Raw genomic sequence first — 18,571 nt, 5'->3', positions numbered from 1 at the left:
ACATAACATACCAAGTTTCAAGAATTATCATGGAGCGAAACATCGTCAAAATCGACCTATACCAACAAAGGTCGACTCAACGCATATGACGGTAACCGAGTTCAGATATAGACACGATTGTTACATCACACCATAAGGGCAACCAGGCAGGTTGCCCCACTTGCTCGGTAATTCTATGAATATGAGAGAGTAAATCACCGTTTCTTTATTGTGCGCGGCTTTGAGAGAATAGACAGTGAAAGCTTGTTATGAGCGCTACCGGGGCAAGCCCCGGCTAGGCATTCACAAAGCGAAAACACAGAAGAGAATTCGATTTTCGCAGAGACTTCGCGAGATATGGTCATTTAAAAGCGAAAGCACTTGAATAATGCGGGTTTCGCTGTGATTTCGGTATATATTGATTGTTGTGCATCTATAGATGGTAAATAATTGTTTTTGAACAGAATTTTAGGTGGGGCAAATGCCCCAGTTGCCCTATAGGACAAGCCGCCACTGGCAAGTACCAATATTATTGACGAAATCTATCCATAAGCTTTATCTACACCGGATCATGTAATACTGGGCTTGATAGTACCAGTAGAAGAGGCTGGTAAAGTACTACAGCCTTTCTGTAGAACAGAACACACTGCCTCAACTCCCAGCTGTTAAAGGTAGGTCTACACCCTGCCCGCAAGATTGTTTTAGCACAAATAACTTCCTGGTCTCAGCCAGTCAGTCGCACTCGTAACCGCAGCACATCAGTGTTGTGACACCAGCTCTCACACTCACCATCACACCACACCAACATTCTGACCCAAACCCACCATCCACCCAAAAACACCATAATGTACAATATGCAACGAACGGCTGATTAAAACGCTCATTTATTGCAAAACGCGGCTTCCGAATGATTGCGAACACGGGTCAGTGATAGACGCTCCGTTAGTAGACCATCGCTCTATTACGCGTCACTCCAAACTGTAAAATTCATGAGTGTCCGCGTACAAGGATAGACAAGACTCGACCGCAATACGTCATAAAATCCTATAAAGAGAATCGCAAGCCAGCGCGTCAAGTATAAAAGCGTATGGTCGGGAATCTTTGCTGGTCACGATTGGTAACAATAGGTCGTTTGACTCGATGTTTCACTCTTCAGATATTGCCAGGCGGGTCGCCGTTTGCTCGCTGCGACGAGTCGCGAGCGGGCGAGCGAAATGCACATCACGAATCGCCGCCCTTCGCAAAATCGGACTTGTCGCACGCCAGAACGACGGTGTGTAGTCCGCCGCCGTCCACGGCCAACACGGCTCTGTCTTCGAGATTCTTCCCGCTCATCGCGACCGGAGATAACTCGTCGTCTTCTTCACCTGGACGAGAGACGGGCGAGTTAACGCTAGAATATAAAGCAGGGGTTCTCTGCCATATTTTGGCCGTGGCCCATTTTCCGGTTTGAAAATGTTCTGTTGGCCACCTCTTATCTAAGAGTCATAATTTTGTTCAATGCATGGTAATCGCTGACACTGATATTTTTCAAAAATACCCTCATTTTTCTTACTAATCATATTTAAACCTAGACCTCCAGGAATATGAAATCGCACGAAGCGTGGTGAAATTTACCTGTTGAAGATATCTTCTTCAACAGAAGGACTAACGAAATAATTTTGGGCCCCTTCGAGCTCATCCAATTGGAGGTTTGGGTGCGACAGTTACGACCCTGGTAGATCGCATAACTCTTGTGTACATTACTGGCGTCCGCTGTTCCACTCACGTCGCTACACCCAATCTCCGCATCCATTGTGTGAGTGGGGTGTTAGTTCCACTATGGTGGGGAATAATATAACCAGCTCCAAACAATTCTTTGGTCAATGGGATACCACATAGAAGTGGAAAGCAAGTTTTACAATGTATATAGTAAGTTTTGTACCTGTACGTTGTCAGAAAATTCAATCCAATGATACAATCAATTCACGTGACTCTTACATTATATGTGGAATGATTTCCAGCCGGACATTTTTAATCGACTCCAGAGATGAATGTGCTGCCTAAATCCCCAATCCAGTACGTTTCGTTGCGATGGTGCCGTAACTTCCATTAGAAGTCGATAATTGGCAGTGAGTTCCAATAATGAACATTTTTATGTTACAATAAAAGAAGTACCAACTTCAATCCGAGTTTAATGCACACCATTTTCATGGGCATACGCCGGAATACTTGGTTACTTCAGCATCAAGTTCCCGTTATAATATAATTGAAATTATTCTTGTTGCTGTTAGCCGTAGGCTGTCATAGCCGGGGACAAAAGCCGTCGTTTCCCCCTATTTGCGAATTGTACATTCTGACTCCATTCCTGTCACTACGTCTCATCAGAGTAGGATGAAAATCGTTATCCAGCCTACTTATAATCGGTTAATATGAATGTAATATTGAGCGAATAACATAACAAATATAACTGAAATTTCTCAAATTCTAAAATATTCCAAATAGCTCTGTGGCCCACAGTTTGAGAACCCCTGATCTTGAGTCTAGAAATAGGTCATACAATCGCGGAAAAGCGACACGGGTCTCAGGCTTAGGATTACCGGACCACGAGCTGACATATCGACCTCGCCCACCAACACATGCAGCATTCATTTTTGTCGCTTCCTTTTATGTAATCCTTTCCAAAATCCAGTGTGCATGCCTCTCATTTACACGCCGTAGGTCAAGGTGGGAGTATAATTAAAGGACTACTCCAAGTCGTTTCGGCACCCACCTAACCTGTCACTATATCGCTATCTTGTGGTGTATTGATTTGATAAAAATATTATTAAAATGATGATGAATGATGAGTACTCGAATCTGAATGTAGTCTTAATTCCAATACGTCCCTGGTGCAAAAAGTTGATTGCTAATCGAGAATGATAGTTTCTGTAATATTTCCACTGCGGAATTTTTGAAATCTCAATCTCAGCATATGAAACAAGTAGGACAAATCCACGCACGACAGTGGAAATGACATTTCAGTGAAGTCGTGATTAACCTGCAGCATTGTCACTAAGTGCAATGAAATAGGTATGGTCGAAAAATAGCAAATTCTCTTTAATGCAATGTAGAACTGGCATATTATTTTTTGTGATCGCATAAATGGTATGTATTTAAATATTCTGCATTAGGCTCTTTGACCTTCGGATAGTCTCAAGAGCACAGTTTCCTAGTACTTAAGGGCGCACTGCACTCTAAAAATGATGTGGTCTCAAATTGAAGGGGAAAACGAAAAAAAAAATTTTGGCCGCAGCCGTTTTCTTCAGAACGCCACCGTAATGGAGCTGCAATTTATTGAAATTTCCACAGGGTCTTCACGCTCCAGCAGTAACGCAGACATCGAACTTTATATAGTTGTCAGCCGATGTTATGAAGGAAATATTACGTACACGCCAAGGTGGTTTAGATACCGCGTTCAACGGAAGATGTTCGCACTGGAGATTTTTGTCAAAATCGGGCCCAGTGTATTCTATTTCTTCAGGATAGAAATAGATCATGTCCTATTCTTATGTATAAAATATTGTTAGAGATGATCTATATCTGTCCTGAAGAAATAGAATACACTGGGCCCGATTTTGACAAAAATCTCCAGTGCGAACATCTTCCGTTGAACGCGGTATCTAAACCACCTTGGCGTGTACGTAATATTTCCTTCATAACATCGGCTGACAACTCTATGAAGTTTGATCTCTGCGTTAGCGCTGGAGCGTGAAGACCCCTGTGGAAATTTCAATAAATTGCAGCTCCATTACGGTGGTGTTCTGAAGAAAATGACTGCGGTAAAATTTTTTTTTTCGTTTTGTCCTTCAATTTGAGGCCACATCATTTTTAGAGTGCAGTGCCCCTTTAACGTACAGCATGTTAAAAAAATCTGGCACTATATATATCATATGGATGGGGCCAATGACAGTTCCATCAGAGGCATAATCAGGGAGTCGAAAGTTACCGATGTTCACCAGACATGGGGTAATCGCGATTAGTAATCGTAATCGATTACAACGATTACAGCATTTTCAAGTAATCGTAATCGCAATCGATTACATACGAAAAAATTCCGAAGTAATCGTAATCGACTAATTCCCTTATTTAATCGATTTCTTTGCGAAAGAACGATTACTTTTTATTTGTACAAGGACTGTGTCATAAACTGAACATTCGTGAACAAGAAAGAGGTAATACACCCGTTATTGAGAGCACAAACGTCTGATTTTCAAATGCCACTGCTCATTATTACGTCAGAAGTAGCCTATTAGCTTTTCTCGTCTTTGCGTAAGAAGTATCCACACATAGTAATTAGATATCCGATGTACATTTGTGTGATTGTAAGAACACCCACCGTGCTGTATATCGGGTTATCAATATACATTTCAGACGCCACTACCTTGCAGCAGGATAATTAATCACCTCTCTCCCTAGTTTAAAATAGCAGCTTTTGTATTGGTGTTTTATTATGCTTAGTTAAACGCAGTTTGACCGTTGCTGCTTGGCGAGCAGTAGGCCTATGTGGTACGAACGTACACAAGACAGAGGTAAAAAATTTTGTAGGCCAACTCGTCAAATAAAACATTACTGTTTCCACAACAAAGCATCAAAAATCAACAGCTGCTGATATACATCATAACCGAGCCGTTTGTTTTTGCCGTTTCTCGTAGTGGCACCTTGCATTGCATTATCTGTATTAAGTTGAAGGCAGAATTATATGTCCACCTTTTCTTATTCTCATATTATTCTACTCAAAACGGACGCCAATCGCTATTTCACAATTCTTTACTGAACATTTGGACCTGCCGTCATAGCCATCGGCTTATATACCATGTCAGCGTGGGTTGTAGCTAGAATCATGATCAAAACAGCAAAATCGTACCCCACTCTAAACGTTGGTCTTGGGCCCTAATTGGGTAGTCAATTTTCAAGTTGAAGATTTAATTTCGTCAATAATATTGGTAATTGCATTATATAGCATTTTAAATCCTATCTCAACCCCCCATGGTCAGATTTACCTGAAGAGCAGGAGGCGCAAAATTCATAATTATAACGTCTGGTATCTTGCAATAATTACTTTAATATATGTTGTTAATTCGTGACCTCCGGTCAAAAGTAGTTGTAGTCAAAAGATATTGTAGTGGCCCAAACGTAGCAGACTAAAAGGAAAACTTGCATGAGACGCACACACAAATTGTCATGTCTAATGCTCTGAGGGTGTCCGAGTGGCATTTGCATCGTCGACTCAGATTGGAAGGACCGGACTGTTAGTCACGCCCACCCTGCGCGGCTATTGACAATGGACACATACCCTAAGTTTCGGCTAATGTAGTACACTTCGTGGAGTCGCATGCGGGCCGAAACTGCATGTCTTTTGGTGCTATGGGGCACGGTATTGACTGGCACAAGAAATGCGTATTACTATGAATTATGCATGCTTTATTTCCTGAGGGGGACACATATGCATTTCAAAATCAAGCTATCTAGAGACATTTAAATCGCAAAACTCAAAGAGAATTTTCAAGTTAATGAAATCTCTCGAAAATACTCTATAATTTATGTTAATTTATGTAATATTATTAATTATGGAATTTGGGGTGCGGGAGTTACGGACCTAGCAAGAATGCAAATCGTTGGGTGCGATAAATCGTCCTTTATAAAATGGGCAATGGGTACATTATGACGTAACAAGCAAATGTTGCATCTTTTTTAAATAAAGTTGTTTTCTCATTAGGGCTTTTCAGCGCAATCCAGGTATTGTCTTCCAATATAACTACTAAGATGCAAAATAAATGTAATCGTGAGTAATCGTGAGTGATTACTTTTCCAATGTAATCGTAATCGTAATCGACTACTTACTGGTTTTACTGTAATCGTAATCGCGTGATTCAGAAGTACCGTAATTTTTCATGTATGATGCGCAAAATTTTACCGATTTTTTGCCTTAAAATAGGGGGTGCGTATTATACATGGGTACAGCAAGCCTTGAAAAATATCCCTCGATCAAAAACTTGAAATCACGCCTTTCTACATGTTTGTTTAAATCGCGGATCACCGCTAGCCATTGAGCCCCGTAATTCGTATTATCGAGTATAACGCGCTGCCAAATAGAGAGTCATGTTGCCAATTAACGAAAAGCGTGTTTCTAATTAACGAGTGTCGTCTGCAAAGCACACGATCTCTTGCTGAGTTGATTTGCCGTTTGTACGCGAGCGAAATTAGGTCACTGATTGCTAGGGATGGTGTGAACCTCTGAAAGGTTCAGGTTCTTGTGAACGCGAACCTTTTTGAAAGGTTCTGTGTGAACACGAACGTGAACCTCGTGACGTCATATTGCTAATTCTAACCATGTCTTTCAATGAAGTGATAGCCTATATTACTGTACACGATACCTAGCGAAGACTCGGGCCACATAATGTCACATTACAGAAGTACATATTGGCGTTCTAAACGTCGCTAAATGTATCAACCGCGGTAATCAAAGGATAGAATAATCGCATAAAATCAATACATTACGTCGCTTTGCCAACAATTTCGACGAGGACTTGCTAGGGAATATAAGCTTACGCCTTAACGGTCTTAGCCAGACTGGACAATGTGTTCGGACTTCGGAGTCTGAGTATTGCTACATTGATATTGCGCAGAGTATAAAACGGGTTTCTATACTCGCTACCGATACCGTAAACAACAAGTTATACAGCAGTAGCCAGCACCTTAATCGCACGGATTTGGTTTTAATGATCCAGTAAAGATATGAAGTCAAGATTGACCCCGTACGCCCGCTTGATTTTTACATCAGAAAACGATATCAATGTCATTGATTAGTTGCATAAGCACCATTCGCTGACTACGTATATCGCTAGTGATGTTGTGTGATTGGGGGTCAAGCTCACAGCAGGGAGTCACTAAATATTCACAAACGGAAAGCTGAATATTTCGAGAAAGTTTTTGTATAAAAAAAGCAAGTAAAACTTTTAAGGTTGTCAAGGTGCATGCTCGTTTAGTGTTGATTTTTTATGCTACCAGCGCCATGCATAGAGTTTGAACCAAAGATCTTATAATGAAGTGCAAATTACAATTTACCAAAAAGGTTCACAGTGCAGAACCTACCAAGGTTCTGTTGTGAACGCGAACCTCTAAATTTCCGAGGTTCACACACAGAACGCGAACGTGAACCTCACGTTCACACCATCCCTACTGATTGCTACCGGCGTGCGCGGCAATCCTTCTTGATTCATCGCGTCCTTCTTGATGCATCGACCACTGTGATTCTGCCAGAAAATGCTTACGTCATATTTCCGAAATCGCTGAGTCATTGTTCGAAGTACGTTGGAACTTGGCACGTCTGTATGGGAGCCGAGGATCCTCTGCTCAGCGGTCAGAGTATCGTACAACTCGTTGTGGAGCGATGCCGGCTTTCGGTGCTCCAGTTTACTTCTGATCATTTTCCGCTCGCTTCCGCGAACTGGACGTGATCGTACGCATTCTCCTGTGTGACAACGAGTTCCGTCGATAATAATTCTCCCTTCAACATCAGGACAATTTTGACGCTGCATAAAGGTTACACGATACGTAACGTAACATGTTTTGTGCCAGCAATACAGATTTGCATTATACCGCCTTCATAAGAGTCACTCCCTCTTTCGTTGACGACATGTCGCAAATAATGATTGAGAAAGGCCGGAACGCATTCGTCGTACAAAGATTTTATAGGGTCCAGAATAACATTCCTGTACTCGTCCTTATCGAATCTGTTATTATCAACACCGACGATGTATTTCCATTTACTTCCCTCAATATTAAAGTGACCTTCGATTTCAATTGTTTTAGATGTAATAAGGTCGAGTTTATTGCTGGTCATTAATGAGCCAAGACCGGTTTCCGCTTCGTTATCCGACAGTTCATCAGACAATGATTTGTGGATCTGCGCAATGCCATCATTACACGACGGAATCTCTTGTACATCATGAATGCTATCGGTTTGAGTCCCTTTTGTCAATAGCTCCACCGACGAGGTACAGGTACCGGCATCTTGAAGAATCTTTGATTGTATATTTCCATCAACACGGTGGAATATTCCTGATCCTGATTTGGTATGTACGGCTACAGTGGCGTGTTGGCACAGTAATGGTACTTTTTCCTACTTTCCCTTTACTAATTTACGCAGATCAGTGCCTTTGAAAATACAGATATCATGAAACCACGACTCACACGTGTCACATTGAACTAGCTCCTCCCCGCGCCACTCTTTGCGACACACACAGTACCTCTGACCAGCAAAATTTGTCAACTCATTAACTTGTTTGGAGTTGTGTTTTTCAACAATACAGCGGACATCGACGTCATCACTGGTTGCCACATCATCTGTTTCGAAACGAGACATTTCTTTGAGAGCATTCTTTATCTCCACGTCTTGAAGTTTACAGAAACTACGCAGAAGTGTTTTGCGCTGCGTCGTGCTTTTCCCTTTACATTAACTGCAGCTATCCAGAAAATGATTTAGGAGTTTATCAGTTCTTAGTGATTCTACTCCATTACGATGCAGAAAATTAGCTATAGTCCTCACCAGATATTACTTTTTGGTAATTAGCTGCTTGATACTTGACTGCTTGGTACTTGACTGCTTGGTAGTTGACTGCTTGGTAGTTGACTGCTTGGTAGTTGACTGCTTGGTAGTTGACTGCTTGGTAGTTGACTGCTTGGTAGTTGACTGCTTGGTAGTTGACTGCTTGGTACTTGGCTGATGGGTACTTGACTGATGGGTACTTGAATGCTTATTGGTACGGGTAGAAGCCCGACCCATGACTCTTGATAGAACAACGCTTGCAACATACAATTCTTAACACTGCACCGTATTGGTTTTGCCAAGTGACAACACTTCTTCTTCATATAGTTCACAAGTTCAAATGACATGACGAGCTGGTTCATCAACTAACGTAATTGTGGCGCGGGGGCCCTTAATAATCTTCGTGTCTACGCCGCAAAATACCAATTATTGATCGTGAATTCAAGTGACAGCCAATATAGTCGTTAGCTACCGAGGATGACTCAAGAATTCCTACCTTAGTGTTAGATGTTTATCAAGGCCCCTCCTCGCTATCTCATCAGTGTAATCGGTGCTCTATAAAAATCCTATTCGGACCGTGCTACAAGTCGGCAGCTACGGAGTAAAATGAAAAAATGGCCTTGTGTAAATGACCATAGTAGTTGACAAACACCATGGTATTTGACGCAAAATCATGCGTTTTGATCCTCAAAAAGTACGCAATTTCTCAACTTTTTGATATTATCGTTAATATCATGATGTAATACTTATCCCGATGTATAACATATCCGAAGCAGAGAGCACGCCGTTACATTTAGGGTGTCCTAATCGTTGATTGAAATAGACCGAAAATCGAATTGGAGGATAAGTCGTATTTGACGCAAAATTGTGCATTTTGATCTTGAAAAAGTACGCAATTTCTCAAGTTTTTGATATTATCGTTAATATGATGATGTAATACTTATCCCAATGTATAACATATCCGAAGCAGAGAGCACGCCGTTACATTTAGGGTGTCCTAATTGTCGATTGAAACTGACCGAAAATCGAATTTGACGAAAAGTGGTATTTGACGCAAAATCATGCGTTTTGATCCTCAAAAAGTACGCAATTTCTCAACTTTTTGATATTGTCATTCATATCATGATTCAATACTTAACCCCATATATAACATATCCGAAGCAGAGAGCACGCCGTTACATTTAGGGTGTCCTAATTGTCGATTGAAACTGACCGAAAATCGAATTGGACGGAAAGTCGTATTTGACGCAAAATCGTGCATTTTGATCTGAAAAAAGTACGCAATTTCTCAACTTTTTGATATTATCGTTAATATCATGATGTAATACGTATCCCAATGTATAACATATCCGAAGCAGAGAGCACGCCGTTACATTTTGGGCGTCCTAATTGTCGATTGAATCAGAACGAAAATCGAATTGGACGAAAAGTCGTATTGGACGCAAAATCGTGCATTTTGATCTTAAAAAAGTACGCAATTTCTCAACTTTTTGATATTATCGTTAATATCATGATGTAATACTTATCCGAATATATAATATATCCGAAGCAGAGAGCACGCCGTTACATTTAGGGTGTCCTAATCGTTGATTGAAATAGACCGAAAATCGAATTGGACGAACAGTCGTATTTGACGCAAAATCGTGCATTTTGATCTTGAAAAAGTACGCAATTTCTCAACTTTTTGATATTATTGGTAATATCATGCTGTAATACTTATCTCAATGTATAACATATCCGAAGTAGAGAGCACGCCGTTACATTTAGGGTGTCCTAATTGTCGATTGAAACTGACCGAAAATCGAATTGGACGGAAAGTCGTATTTGACGCAAAATCGTGCATTTTGATCTTAAAAAAGTACGCAATTTCTCAACTTTTTGATATTATCGTTAATATCATGATGTAATACTTATCCGAATATATAATATATCCGAAGCAGAGAGCACGCCGTTACATTTAGGGTGTCCTGATTGTCGATTGAAACTGACCGAAAATCGAATTTGACGAAAAGTGGTATTTGACGCAAAATCATGCGTTTTGATCCTCAAAAAGTACGCAATTTCTCAACTTTTTGATATTGTCATTCATATCATGATTCAATACGCAACCCCATATATAACATATCCGAAGCAGAGAGCACGCCGTTACATTTAGGGTGTCCTAATTGTCGATTGAAACTGACCGAAAATCGAATTGGAGGGAAAGTAGTATTTGACGCAAAATCGTGCATTTTGATCTTAAAAAAGTACGCAATTTCTCAACTTTTTGATATTATCGTTAATATCATGATGTAATACTTATCCGAATATATAATATATCTGAAGCAGAGAGCACGCCGTTACATTTAGGGTGTCCTAATCGTTGACTGAAATAGACCGAAAATCGAATTGGACGAAAATTTGTATTTGACGCAAAATCATTCATTTTGATCTTAAAAAAGTACGCAATTTTTCAACTTTTTGATATTGTCATTAATATCATTATTTAATACTTATCCGAATATATAATATATCCGAAGTAGATAGCACGCCGTTACATTTAGGGTGTCCTAATCGTTGATTGAAATAGACCGAAAATCGAATTTGACGAAAAGTCGTATTTGACGCAAAATCGTGCGTTTTGATCTTCAATAAGTAGGCTACGTAAAACCATACGATGAAATAGTTTTGCGAATATATAAAATGTCCGAAGCAGAAGCAACGCTATTGCATTTTTTTGTTTTTATTGTTTATTGAATAACTTATAAATTGCGACATTACAGTCGACCTATACCAAACACGAACATGACGTTGATCGCAATAATCGTAATCATTTATATTCTGATGTGCTCAAGACACATAGTGTGCAATGCGATGTAGTTAACCGGCAAGAAGATGTTGCATTTACCTGCTATTTTAATCAAACAACGACGAAAGCCAATTGGCCGATGTAACAGTGTGGGATAGGCTGTCTTCGTTAAACGCTAATATTTGTTTTTTTTTCTGCTCGACATCACATATAATCTTTTGTGGAGTCTTTCTTCGGGCGTCTTGACGCCGTAAGAAATAGTCAAACATGGGGGAAGGAACACAAATTAACCTCTGATGCTTCGGCTACAGGCGAGAATCGAGTAGGTCCGCCTGCGTAGATTACGTAACGGCTGAAAATTTAGATGCCATAACTACTACCTGGCGGTTGTTAAATGAAGCGCTCCTTCCAAGTTTCGATGACATATTGTATTGATCATACCGTTTGCGCCATTTATTGATAAAACTCGTGTGTTTCAGTTCGTTTGCACTCCAAATCTGTCGCGAAATTGTTTTTCCGGTTATAATATTTGATTTTAGCACAACTGAATCATTGCGACAATAATGACTCAGCGATTTCTGATATATGACGTAAGCATTTTCTGGCAGAATCACAGTGGTATGCATCGCGTCAACGACAGGCCGTAACAATCTCATACACAAGAGGCCATGTACGCAAGATATAACCGCTTGGGTAATCAGTCGCATCTCCAACAGGACTGGTGCGCCCGACATAACCGTTGGCCTAAGCAATCGCATCTTTAATTGTAATAGGCCAAGTGCGCAAGATGTCGTGTGTCGCTACCCAGAGCTATCGCGTCGCCGACCTCACAGGCTTTGGCTAATATCTACTCTCGTTTAGAGACAATGCCGTTAATTGTAATATGATTAGCGATCATCATGTCATGATTGTTCGACAGTGACATCGCAAAACAGAACAACATCGAATACTAAACCGCAACTATTCATGTACTCATGTACTGCGAATGCAGGGTGCGTACTATACATGGGCACAGGCTTTTTCCCAGAACACACACGTCATTTTAAGGGTGCGTATTACACATGGGGGCGCACTATATTCGGAAAATTACGGTAATCATAAGAAGTAATCACCCCATGTCTGATGTTCACTATGGTATCACATCATCGCAGGAATTTCACATCTCAAAATTTTAACTCGCCTCTCACAGATTTTCATCCCGACTATAACTCGTGTCATCGTGATTGCGATGTCATGATCAAATGTTTTCGACCATTGAAAAATATAGCAACACGGGATCTCTTTTTGCAACGACTCATCGACCCATACCATTGGGACATTACGTGCCACGCATCTCACGCAGCAAGTTATGTTGAGCATTTCAAACAATGCAACAGATAGCCGGGACCAGGTTATTTGAAAATTAAGTTTTGATATTGAACAACGGAAAGACCAGTTATATGGTAGCAGAAAACTGTTCAGGATCATATAAATTCCCACTCCACCCCAGAGCAGAAACGTACCTGTCGTGAGCTGTAAGTTGGTGCCCATTCCCCAAGCGTAAGCTTCACCGCTCACATCGACCGCATATGACACAGTCGATCCAGTCCCCACCCGACAGATATTCTTCAAACTCGGCAACTTGGTAGGCTTGTTCACGTTGTCGTTGCTGTCGAGACCCAGCATTCCATAATCGCCCCGTCCCAATGCATAAACGTCGCCTGAAACAACGCAAATTCAACGACCACACGACAAACAAAGCCGGGCGTGGAGAGGCATTGAAAGTAGTCATCGTTATTCTTCAAGTGGCAGTAACGATTTCCAATTAAGTAAAAAGGTAAGTATTCTAGGTGTAGTAATGACTAAAAAGCTACCAACTGTGACAAAAAGTGGAATTAGTCAAAAATTGTGACCACTTGAGTGATGAGAGCAGTCATAACCTACCAGAGTACTTTGAAAAGTAGTACTTTACCACTGACCACCTTTGTGTGATGGCGACACTCACCTTTTTCATCCAACAAAATCAGATGATGCATGCCTCCCGCAAACATCTTCCACGGCCGGTCGGACAATAACGGAACATGCACCGGGTTAAAGAAGTCTTCTTCTTCGTTGGGCATTCCTGGTGGTGATCAATCGTTTTCGTTACGTTATGACCCTACCAGGAACTGACCGCCACCATACTAACCCAATTGATGATAGTTATTCAAACCGCACGCAAACACATCGCCCGATGTCGTTACGATGTAAGTGCTGTATATCCCGCAGAACACGTCCCGGGCATGCGGACTTGTCTTGTTGAGTCGCGGCAAGTGGATCGGATTCGGGTGTAAGCACAGTTCTGCAAAATTACAACCGGTGACACCGACAAAGCAGCAACCATCCCAGTGAGCTACAGATCTGGACCCGATGTGGCTGCAGTTCATACAAAACTGTTACTGAGACATGCGTATGAATACTTGAGGATTAAATTTCCACTGGCTATTAGCTTGTGGTTAAGCAATCGAGTAAGAGTCGAGAATGATCATATCATTTGTAGTAAAAAATGCTAGACACACCAAACATGTGCCATCCACGAGAGTGAGAAGTGTATACGAATGGCAAGTAAGGATCAAAACAAAGCAACAGTGTCAAAAAGGTTGGGAACCCCTGCTCTATAGCATGCAAGACACGATATGATCTAAAGCTGTCCTTCATTTGAAATCTTGCATTCAAAAACTCATCTTTTTTTAAACTTTCAAATACGATCCTCTGACGTCTCCAACCAAGTGCCCTTGTAACTTCAAAATACCCTATCAAACACAGTCGTTATCATAAATCAACTGACCTTTGTCCCTCAACGATTCACGACCAGGTACTTCTGTAATAACAAGGAACCTTTCTCAATTACAGCACACAAAACAGCTTTCTATCATGAATCACACCCCTTCCCTCGGGATCCAAAATGAAACAAGTAATTTCAAAAGCACTCACGAGCTGTCCGCCGTCCGCCTCGGTTTGAGAAATAACGCGCTATCCTTCCCAGTTGACCCTGTTCCGAACAACCCATTGTGTAAACCTTTGAAACGAACGCATGCTTAACATACATATTGGTCGCAACGTACCAGCACCACCGTCATTACCTTTCCGTTATCAGCAATCATAGCCACATGATCTCCACCAGACGCAATTTTGACGATGGGTCGATTCAGTGACACGAGTCTCGTGGGTGCCGACTCGATTTTGTATTCGCGGACAAGGCCAAGTTTACCATGGCTGTCCTAAAATCAGAGGTGGCCGTGGTAAATTTCTTCAAGTACAACTAGAATTGAGGAATTGAAGAGCTTCGGACACTCGTCAGTGGTAATCGTCAGAAACTAGTAGAGAATGGGTAAGAACATTGTACATCAACAACCGCTTCACCGAATACGATGTCACCGTCACCGGCATAAAATTTCGACAAAAGTCGGCTCCATGGCACACAAATCAAAGTGTGAACGGCCTCTCCCAACAATGCGAAATCTGTCGTTTTGATAATTTTGTGCACAAACAGAACTATTGAATAGTATATTGAAGTTCTGTACCTCCTAGAAGCTTTTAAAAAGAAATATCCAACAAATTTTTGCCAGTGGAAAAATTTATGGCCTTTGCCTGTTCAGAATCAAGCTTCAGCGGGTTTCAAAGTAAAATGAAGTATCGTAGGCCTGGATTTGTCTAAAATACAGAAAACTGTCCAATAGAAGTAGAAGTACTTCAAAATACTAACCACTCAATTAGTGCACGTACGAAAAACCTGTTTCGGGGTACTTTGAAAGGCAGCAGAAGATGGCTGAAATGCTAAGAATGGAAACGTGATTTCACGAGTTTTCGAAGTCAAAGTACGCTTTTTATGTTCGGGTGATACGCCTGATGTTTGTCATGGCAAATTAAGCTCTATAGAGAAGAAAACATACCCTGAAAGAACCCCACAGATACACGGCCCCATCGTCGGAAAGGGCCGCAGTGTGGCTATCGCCGGCGGATATATCGACGACCCTGACCCCTTCTAAAGCACCGCCGACTAGCCCTGGTTCGAATTCTTCCTCGTCATCGGTTATGTTGCGGCCGAGACAGCCCTCGTCGTTGCAACCGAAAGTATAAACCTAAAAACAAATATGCAGAGTAAGTATATCCCTGTGGATTACACTGCGGAAATGACAATTTGCCAACACCAATGCCAATCACAAGGTGCATAATGAATTGAATACTACAGCCTACTGATTGAAATATACCCGAATATTTTCGGCTGACACTTGTCTGAGGTAATAATCAGTAGTTGAGAATTGAAAAGAACATCGTAGGCCAATATCAACAATAATATCACCAACTACGACGTCACCGGCATGAAAATTCGAGGTATAATGAGTGGTGGTAACATGCGCTTTTTTCTTTCGGCCGTTGGCAGACAATCATACACAACACTGGCCCAGTGAGGCTAGTACTGCTAGGAGCATCATATAAGATTTAGCAAAGGAACAGACGAGATAACAGCAGTGCGCCCATAGCAGTCATGATGTAGATGAAGTATCACACAAATGGTGAGAGCCAAACACATGGAATTACTGCACGCCAGTTGATCGAGGATCACCTGATAATCTTCTGTGAGACAAACAGTATGCATGCCGCCGGCAACTATCTTTTTGATTCTCTTTCCCTCAAGATCCTTTGTGACCAACGCCGGCTTCTTTCTTGTGGTGGTGTTTTCGCCTAACCCCAGTTGACCAAACTCACCTGTGCCTAAGCAGAGCATCACACCATGGGGCAACGAATCAAAAGCTTGTAGTACTGAAAATATAAAACAAAAAATTGTAGAGATTTACAATTGTCATGCAATTGACGATATAACGGCTTAGGCGATTTCAGCTCCACATAGCACAATAGACTCTAGTCGTAAAGAATATCCATTGCCTGAGTGCGGAAGCATTTAAACAAAAACAGACCCTTCATATAACTAAGAAGCGGGTGAAGACACAATCATTGATCACTTTCGACCAGACACAAAACCAAGTATTCAGTAATTTTATAATGCATTAATTTTTTGAAGAAACAATAGCGAGATGGCACATTAACAGTGGAACCAATAAGTATAGAAGACAACCAGATGAGGTATTCCCAGGTATGAATGTATATGATATTCAGGATTAGTATGCAGTTACGCAGTCCACTCCAGGCACATAGTGAAGAAGATATCTAGACTATTAAATCATGCTGAACCAAAAAAGTAACAGACCCCAATCAGTAGGCATTAATAAACCATATTCGATATCTGTATATTATTCTATTGGATATTCTCTTGTATGAGGTTCGAACTGAACGAACTTGCGGCACCTATAGATGTGAAATATTTAAACTTTTATTAAACAGATTGGGATATTAGGGAAAAATAGACAACCATACATTCCAGCTTTTTCAACTTTTTTGCTTCAGATTCTTCGTCACGTTGAGCGGATTCTGATGACCTTTTTACTAAAAAAGCTGCAATTAGCAACAACGAAGACATAACAACATTGGGTACGTACAAGGATTTGACGGTCTTCCCCTTCGTCTGCCAGCTCCTTGCAGATTGGATGCTGGCATGTTGTCTTCGCTTTGCGGTGAGGTTTGGTCTGCGAAACATAATTTGAGTGATGAATTGGCGGTATTGGCGTAAATTGGTTTGTCAAACTCAATTTGTGTTGTGTGACTGATTCAGACCTTTTTGGCCGCTCGTGGTGATGCAAAAGTGTTACCCTCAAATCGTTACGTTTGCATTTCAAGAGGATGCTTAATTATGAAGCCTATGCATAATATACCATACAGTATTACTTTATTGTATATAATTAAGGAATAGGCAACATGGTAGTGCTCATACAATGATTGACTAATGAAACAGTGATTCTAAACTCAGGTTACGAGGTTATGAGTTGGCATTTTCTATACTATCTTTGTTTTAGTCGTTAAGCAGTGTTAGCCGTGCATAAACGTAGTGAGGAATATAAGAGATTTAGCAGTGCACAGAATGCTTTGAATTTTTTTCCTTCATTATTAAATCACTAGACAGGTTTCCACGGATAACATTTAGGATCCCGGAAAAAAGATATTACGAAATCGCTGTTCTAATCCAACTCAGCACACTAAAAAAGTGGTGGACGTGAAGCCATTATTTTATACTTTTATAGCCCTAGTAGCCTTCACATTTGGTGAATAGAAGTATGCCAAATGGCGTTGTATGGCAGTTGTATTCAGAAGTTATATAACAGTACTACAATAGATATTTGCATTACATTCTTCGAATACTGTGATTTGGTGGTTTAGATTTGCCGTTTTCATTTCTTTTAGCTTCATGCGTCCTTGAATGGTGCGTGTAGAGTGGACAAAGATTACTACATTTCCAAACAAATTACCCCGCACAATACAAAACCAAAGGGCGACAGGGTGAGATGAAGCAAAGCAGATACTCCAAACCACGCACACTCTGTGTCACTCCAAGTCACGCACACATATGATGGCCAACACGAGCTATCTGAGTCAGCAAATTGCATCAACAGAGGCCCGGGAAAAAATGCTCAATATAGTGCATATATTGATGATGGCAACGATTTTTTCTAATTGAAATAATTTAAATCAAACGAAAAACGCATAAATAAATTATCTGGTGAGTGGTAATCAAGCTAAGCAGTCACATAGACGTAAAAACCAAGCTAATTTACACTTGCATATAACCAGTAAATAAAAGAACAAACTTACCGCTGACATCCTCTTCCTTCGGTGAATCCCTCATGCTTGTAGCACCGCTAGCCGTCTTAGTTCTCTTTGTAGCTTTACGTACCATAATCTTCCGCGTTGCGTTCACTTATTCCAAGATCTCTTGCAGTATGAAGGTATAAATCACACACACGTGAAGTCCAAGTCCAATTTTCGCGACCACCAGCATTTCCAAAAGCGTTGTTTCGAACGCGGTACCGGCGTTGATATGCATGGTTGGCGTTGAAATCGACATGCTCTAGTGGCCCGGACGTTAGCAGAGGTTGCAACTTACCACTGTGATTCTATTAGAATTTTTGGCGAAAATCGGTGATCGGGTGAATCATGGAAATATACTCGGGTGTCATTACGTTTTGTGCTTTGGAAATTACATCGGCATATTCAGGAACCTCTTGCCATACTATTTCTTGGTGATGTATTCAATGACAAATGCTCGTAAACGACTGTTTTTGGGTGTAATTCCAGGTATTATGACGAAAAAACAATTTTAAGAA

At 41.0% G+C, this 18,571-nt stretch overlaps 1 protein-coding gene across 2 annotated transcripts; it reads right to left on the bottom strand.

The window, feature by feature from the left end:
* Nucleotides 1-827: 827 nt before the first annotated feature.
* On the bottom strand, nt 828-18,281 carry LOC145447103 (regulator of chromosome condensation-like). Of its 2 annotated transcripts, XM_080325523.1 has the most exons (12): nt 18,060-18,281; nt 16,853-16,939; nt 16,731-16,799; nt 15,922-16,118; nt 15,248-15,436; nt 14,438-14,575; nt 14,289-14,373; nt 14,143-14,175; nt 13,504-13,656; nt 13,321-13,437; nt 12,839-13,036; nt 828-1,346 (listed from the first exon to the last, which is right to left on the bottom strand). In XM_080325523.1, exons 1-12 carry the CDS (start codon nt 18,142-18,144, stop codon nt 1,201-1,203), a joined length of 1,497 nt encoding a protein of 498 aa, XP_080181649.1. In that variant the 5' UTR covers nt 18,145-18,281; the 3' UTR covers nt 828-1,200. The 2 variants fall into 2 exon arrangements, with proteins under 2 accessions (XP_080181649.1, XP_080181650.1); XM_080325524.1 differs by lacking the exon at nt 14,143-14,175 and having other exon boundaries at nt 18,060-18,280.
* Between the last annotated feature and the right edge of the window lie 290 nt (nt 18,282-18,571).

The sequence above is a fragment of the Botryllus schlosseri genome, chromosome 9, assembly GCF_051294905.1.
Source record: "Botryllus schlosseri isolate E-star chromosome 9, Bs_hap1, whole genome shotgun sequence".
In the NCBI taxonomy this organism is placed as follows: Eukaryota; Metazoa; Chordata; class Ascidiacea; order Stolidobranchia; family Styelidae; genus Botryllus; species Botryllus schlosseri.
The sequence above is the reverse complement of the archived record's forward strand: the minus strand, read 5'-3'. Positions and strand labels throughout refer to the sequence as shown.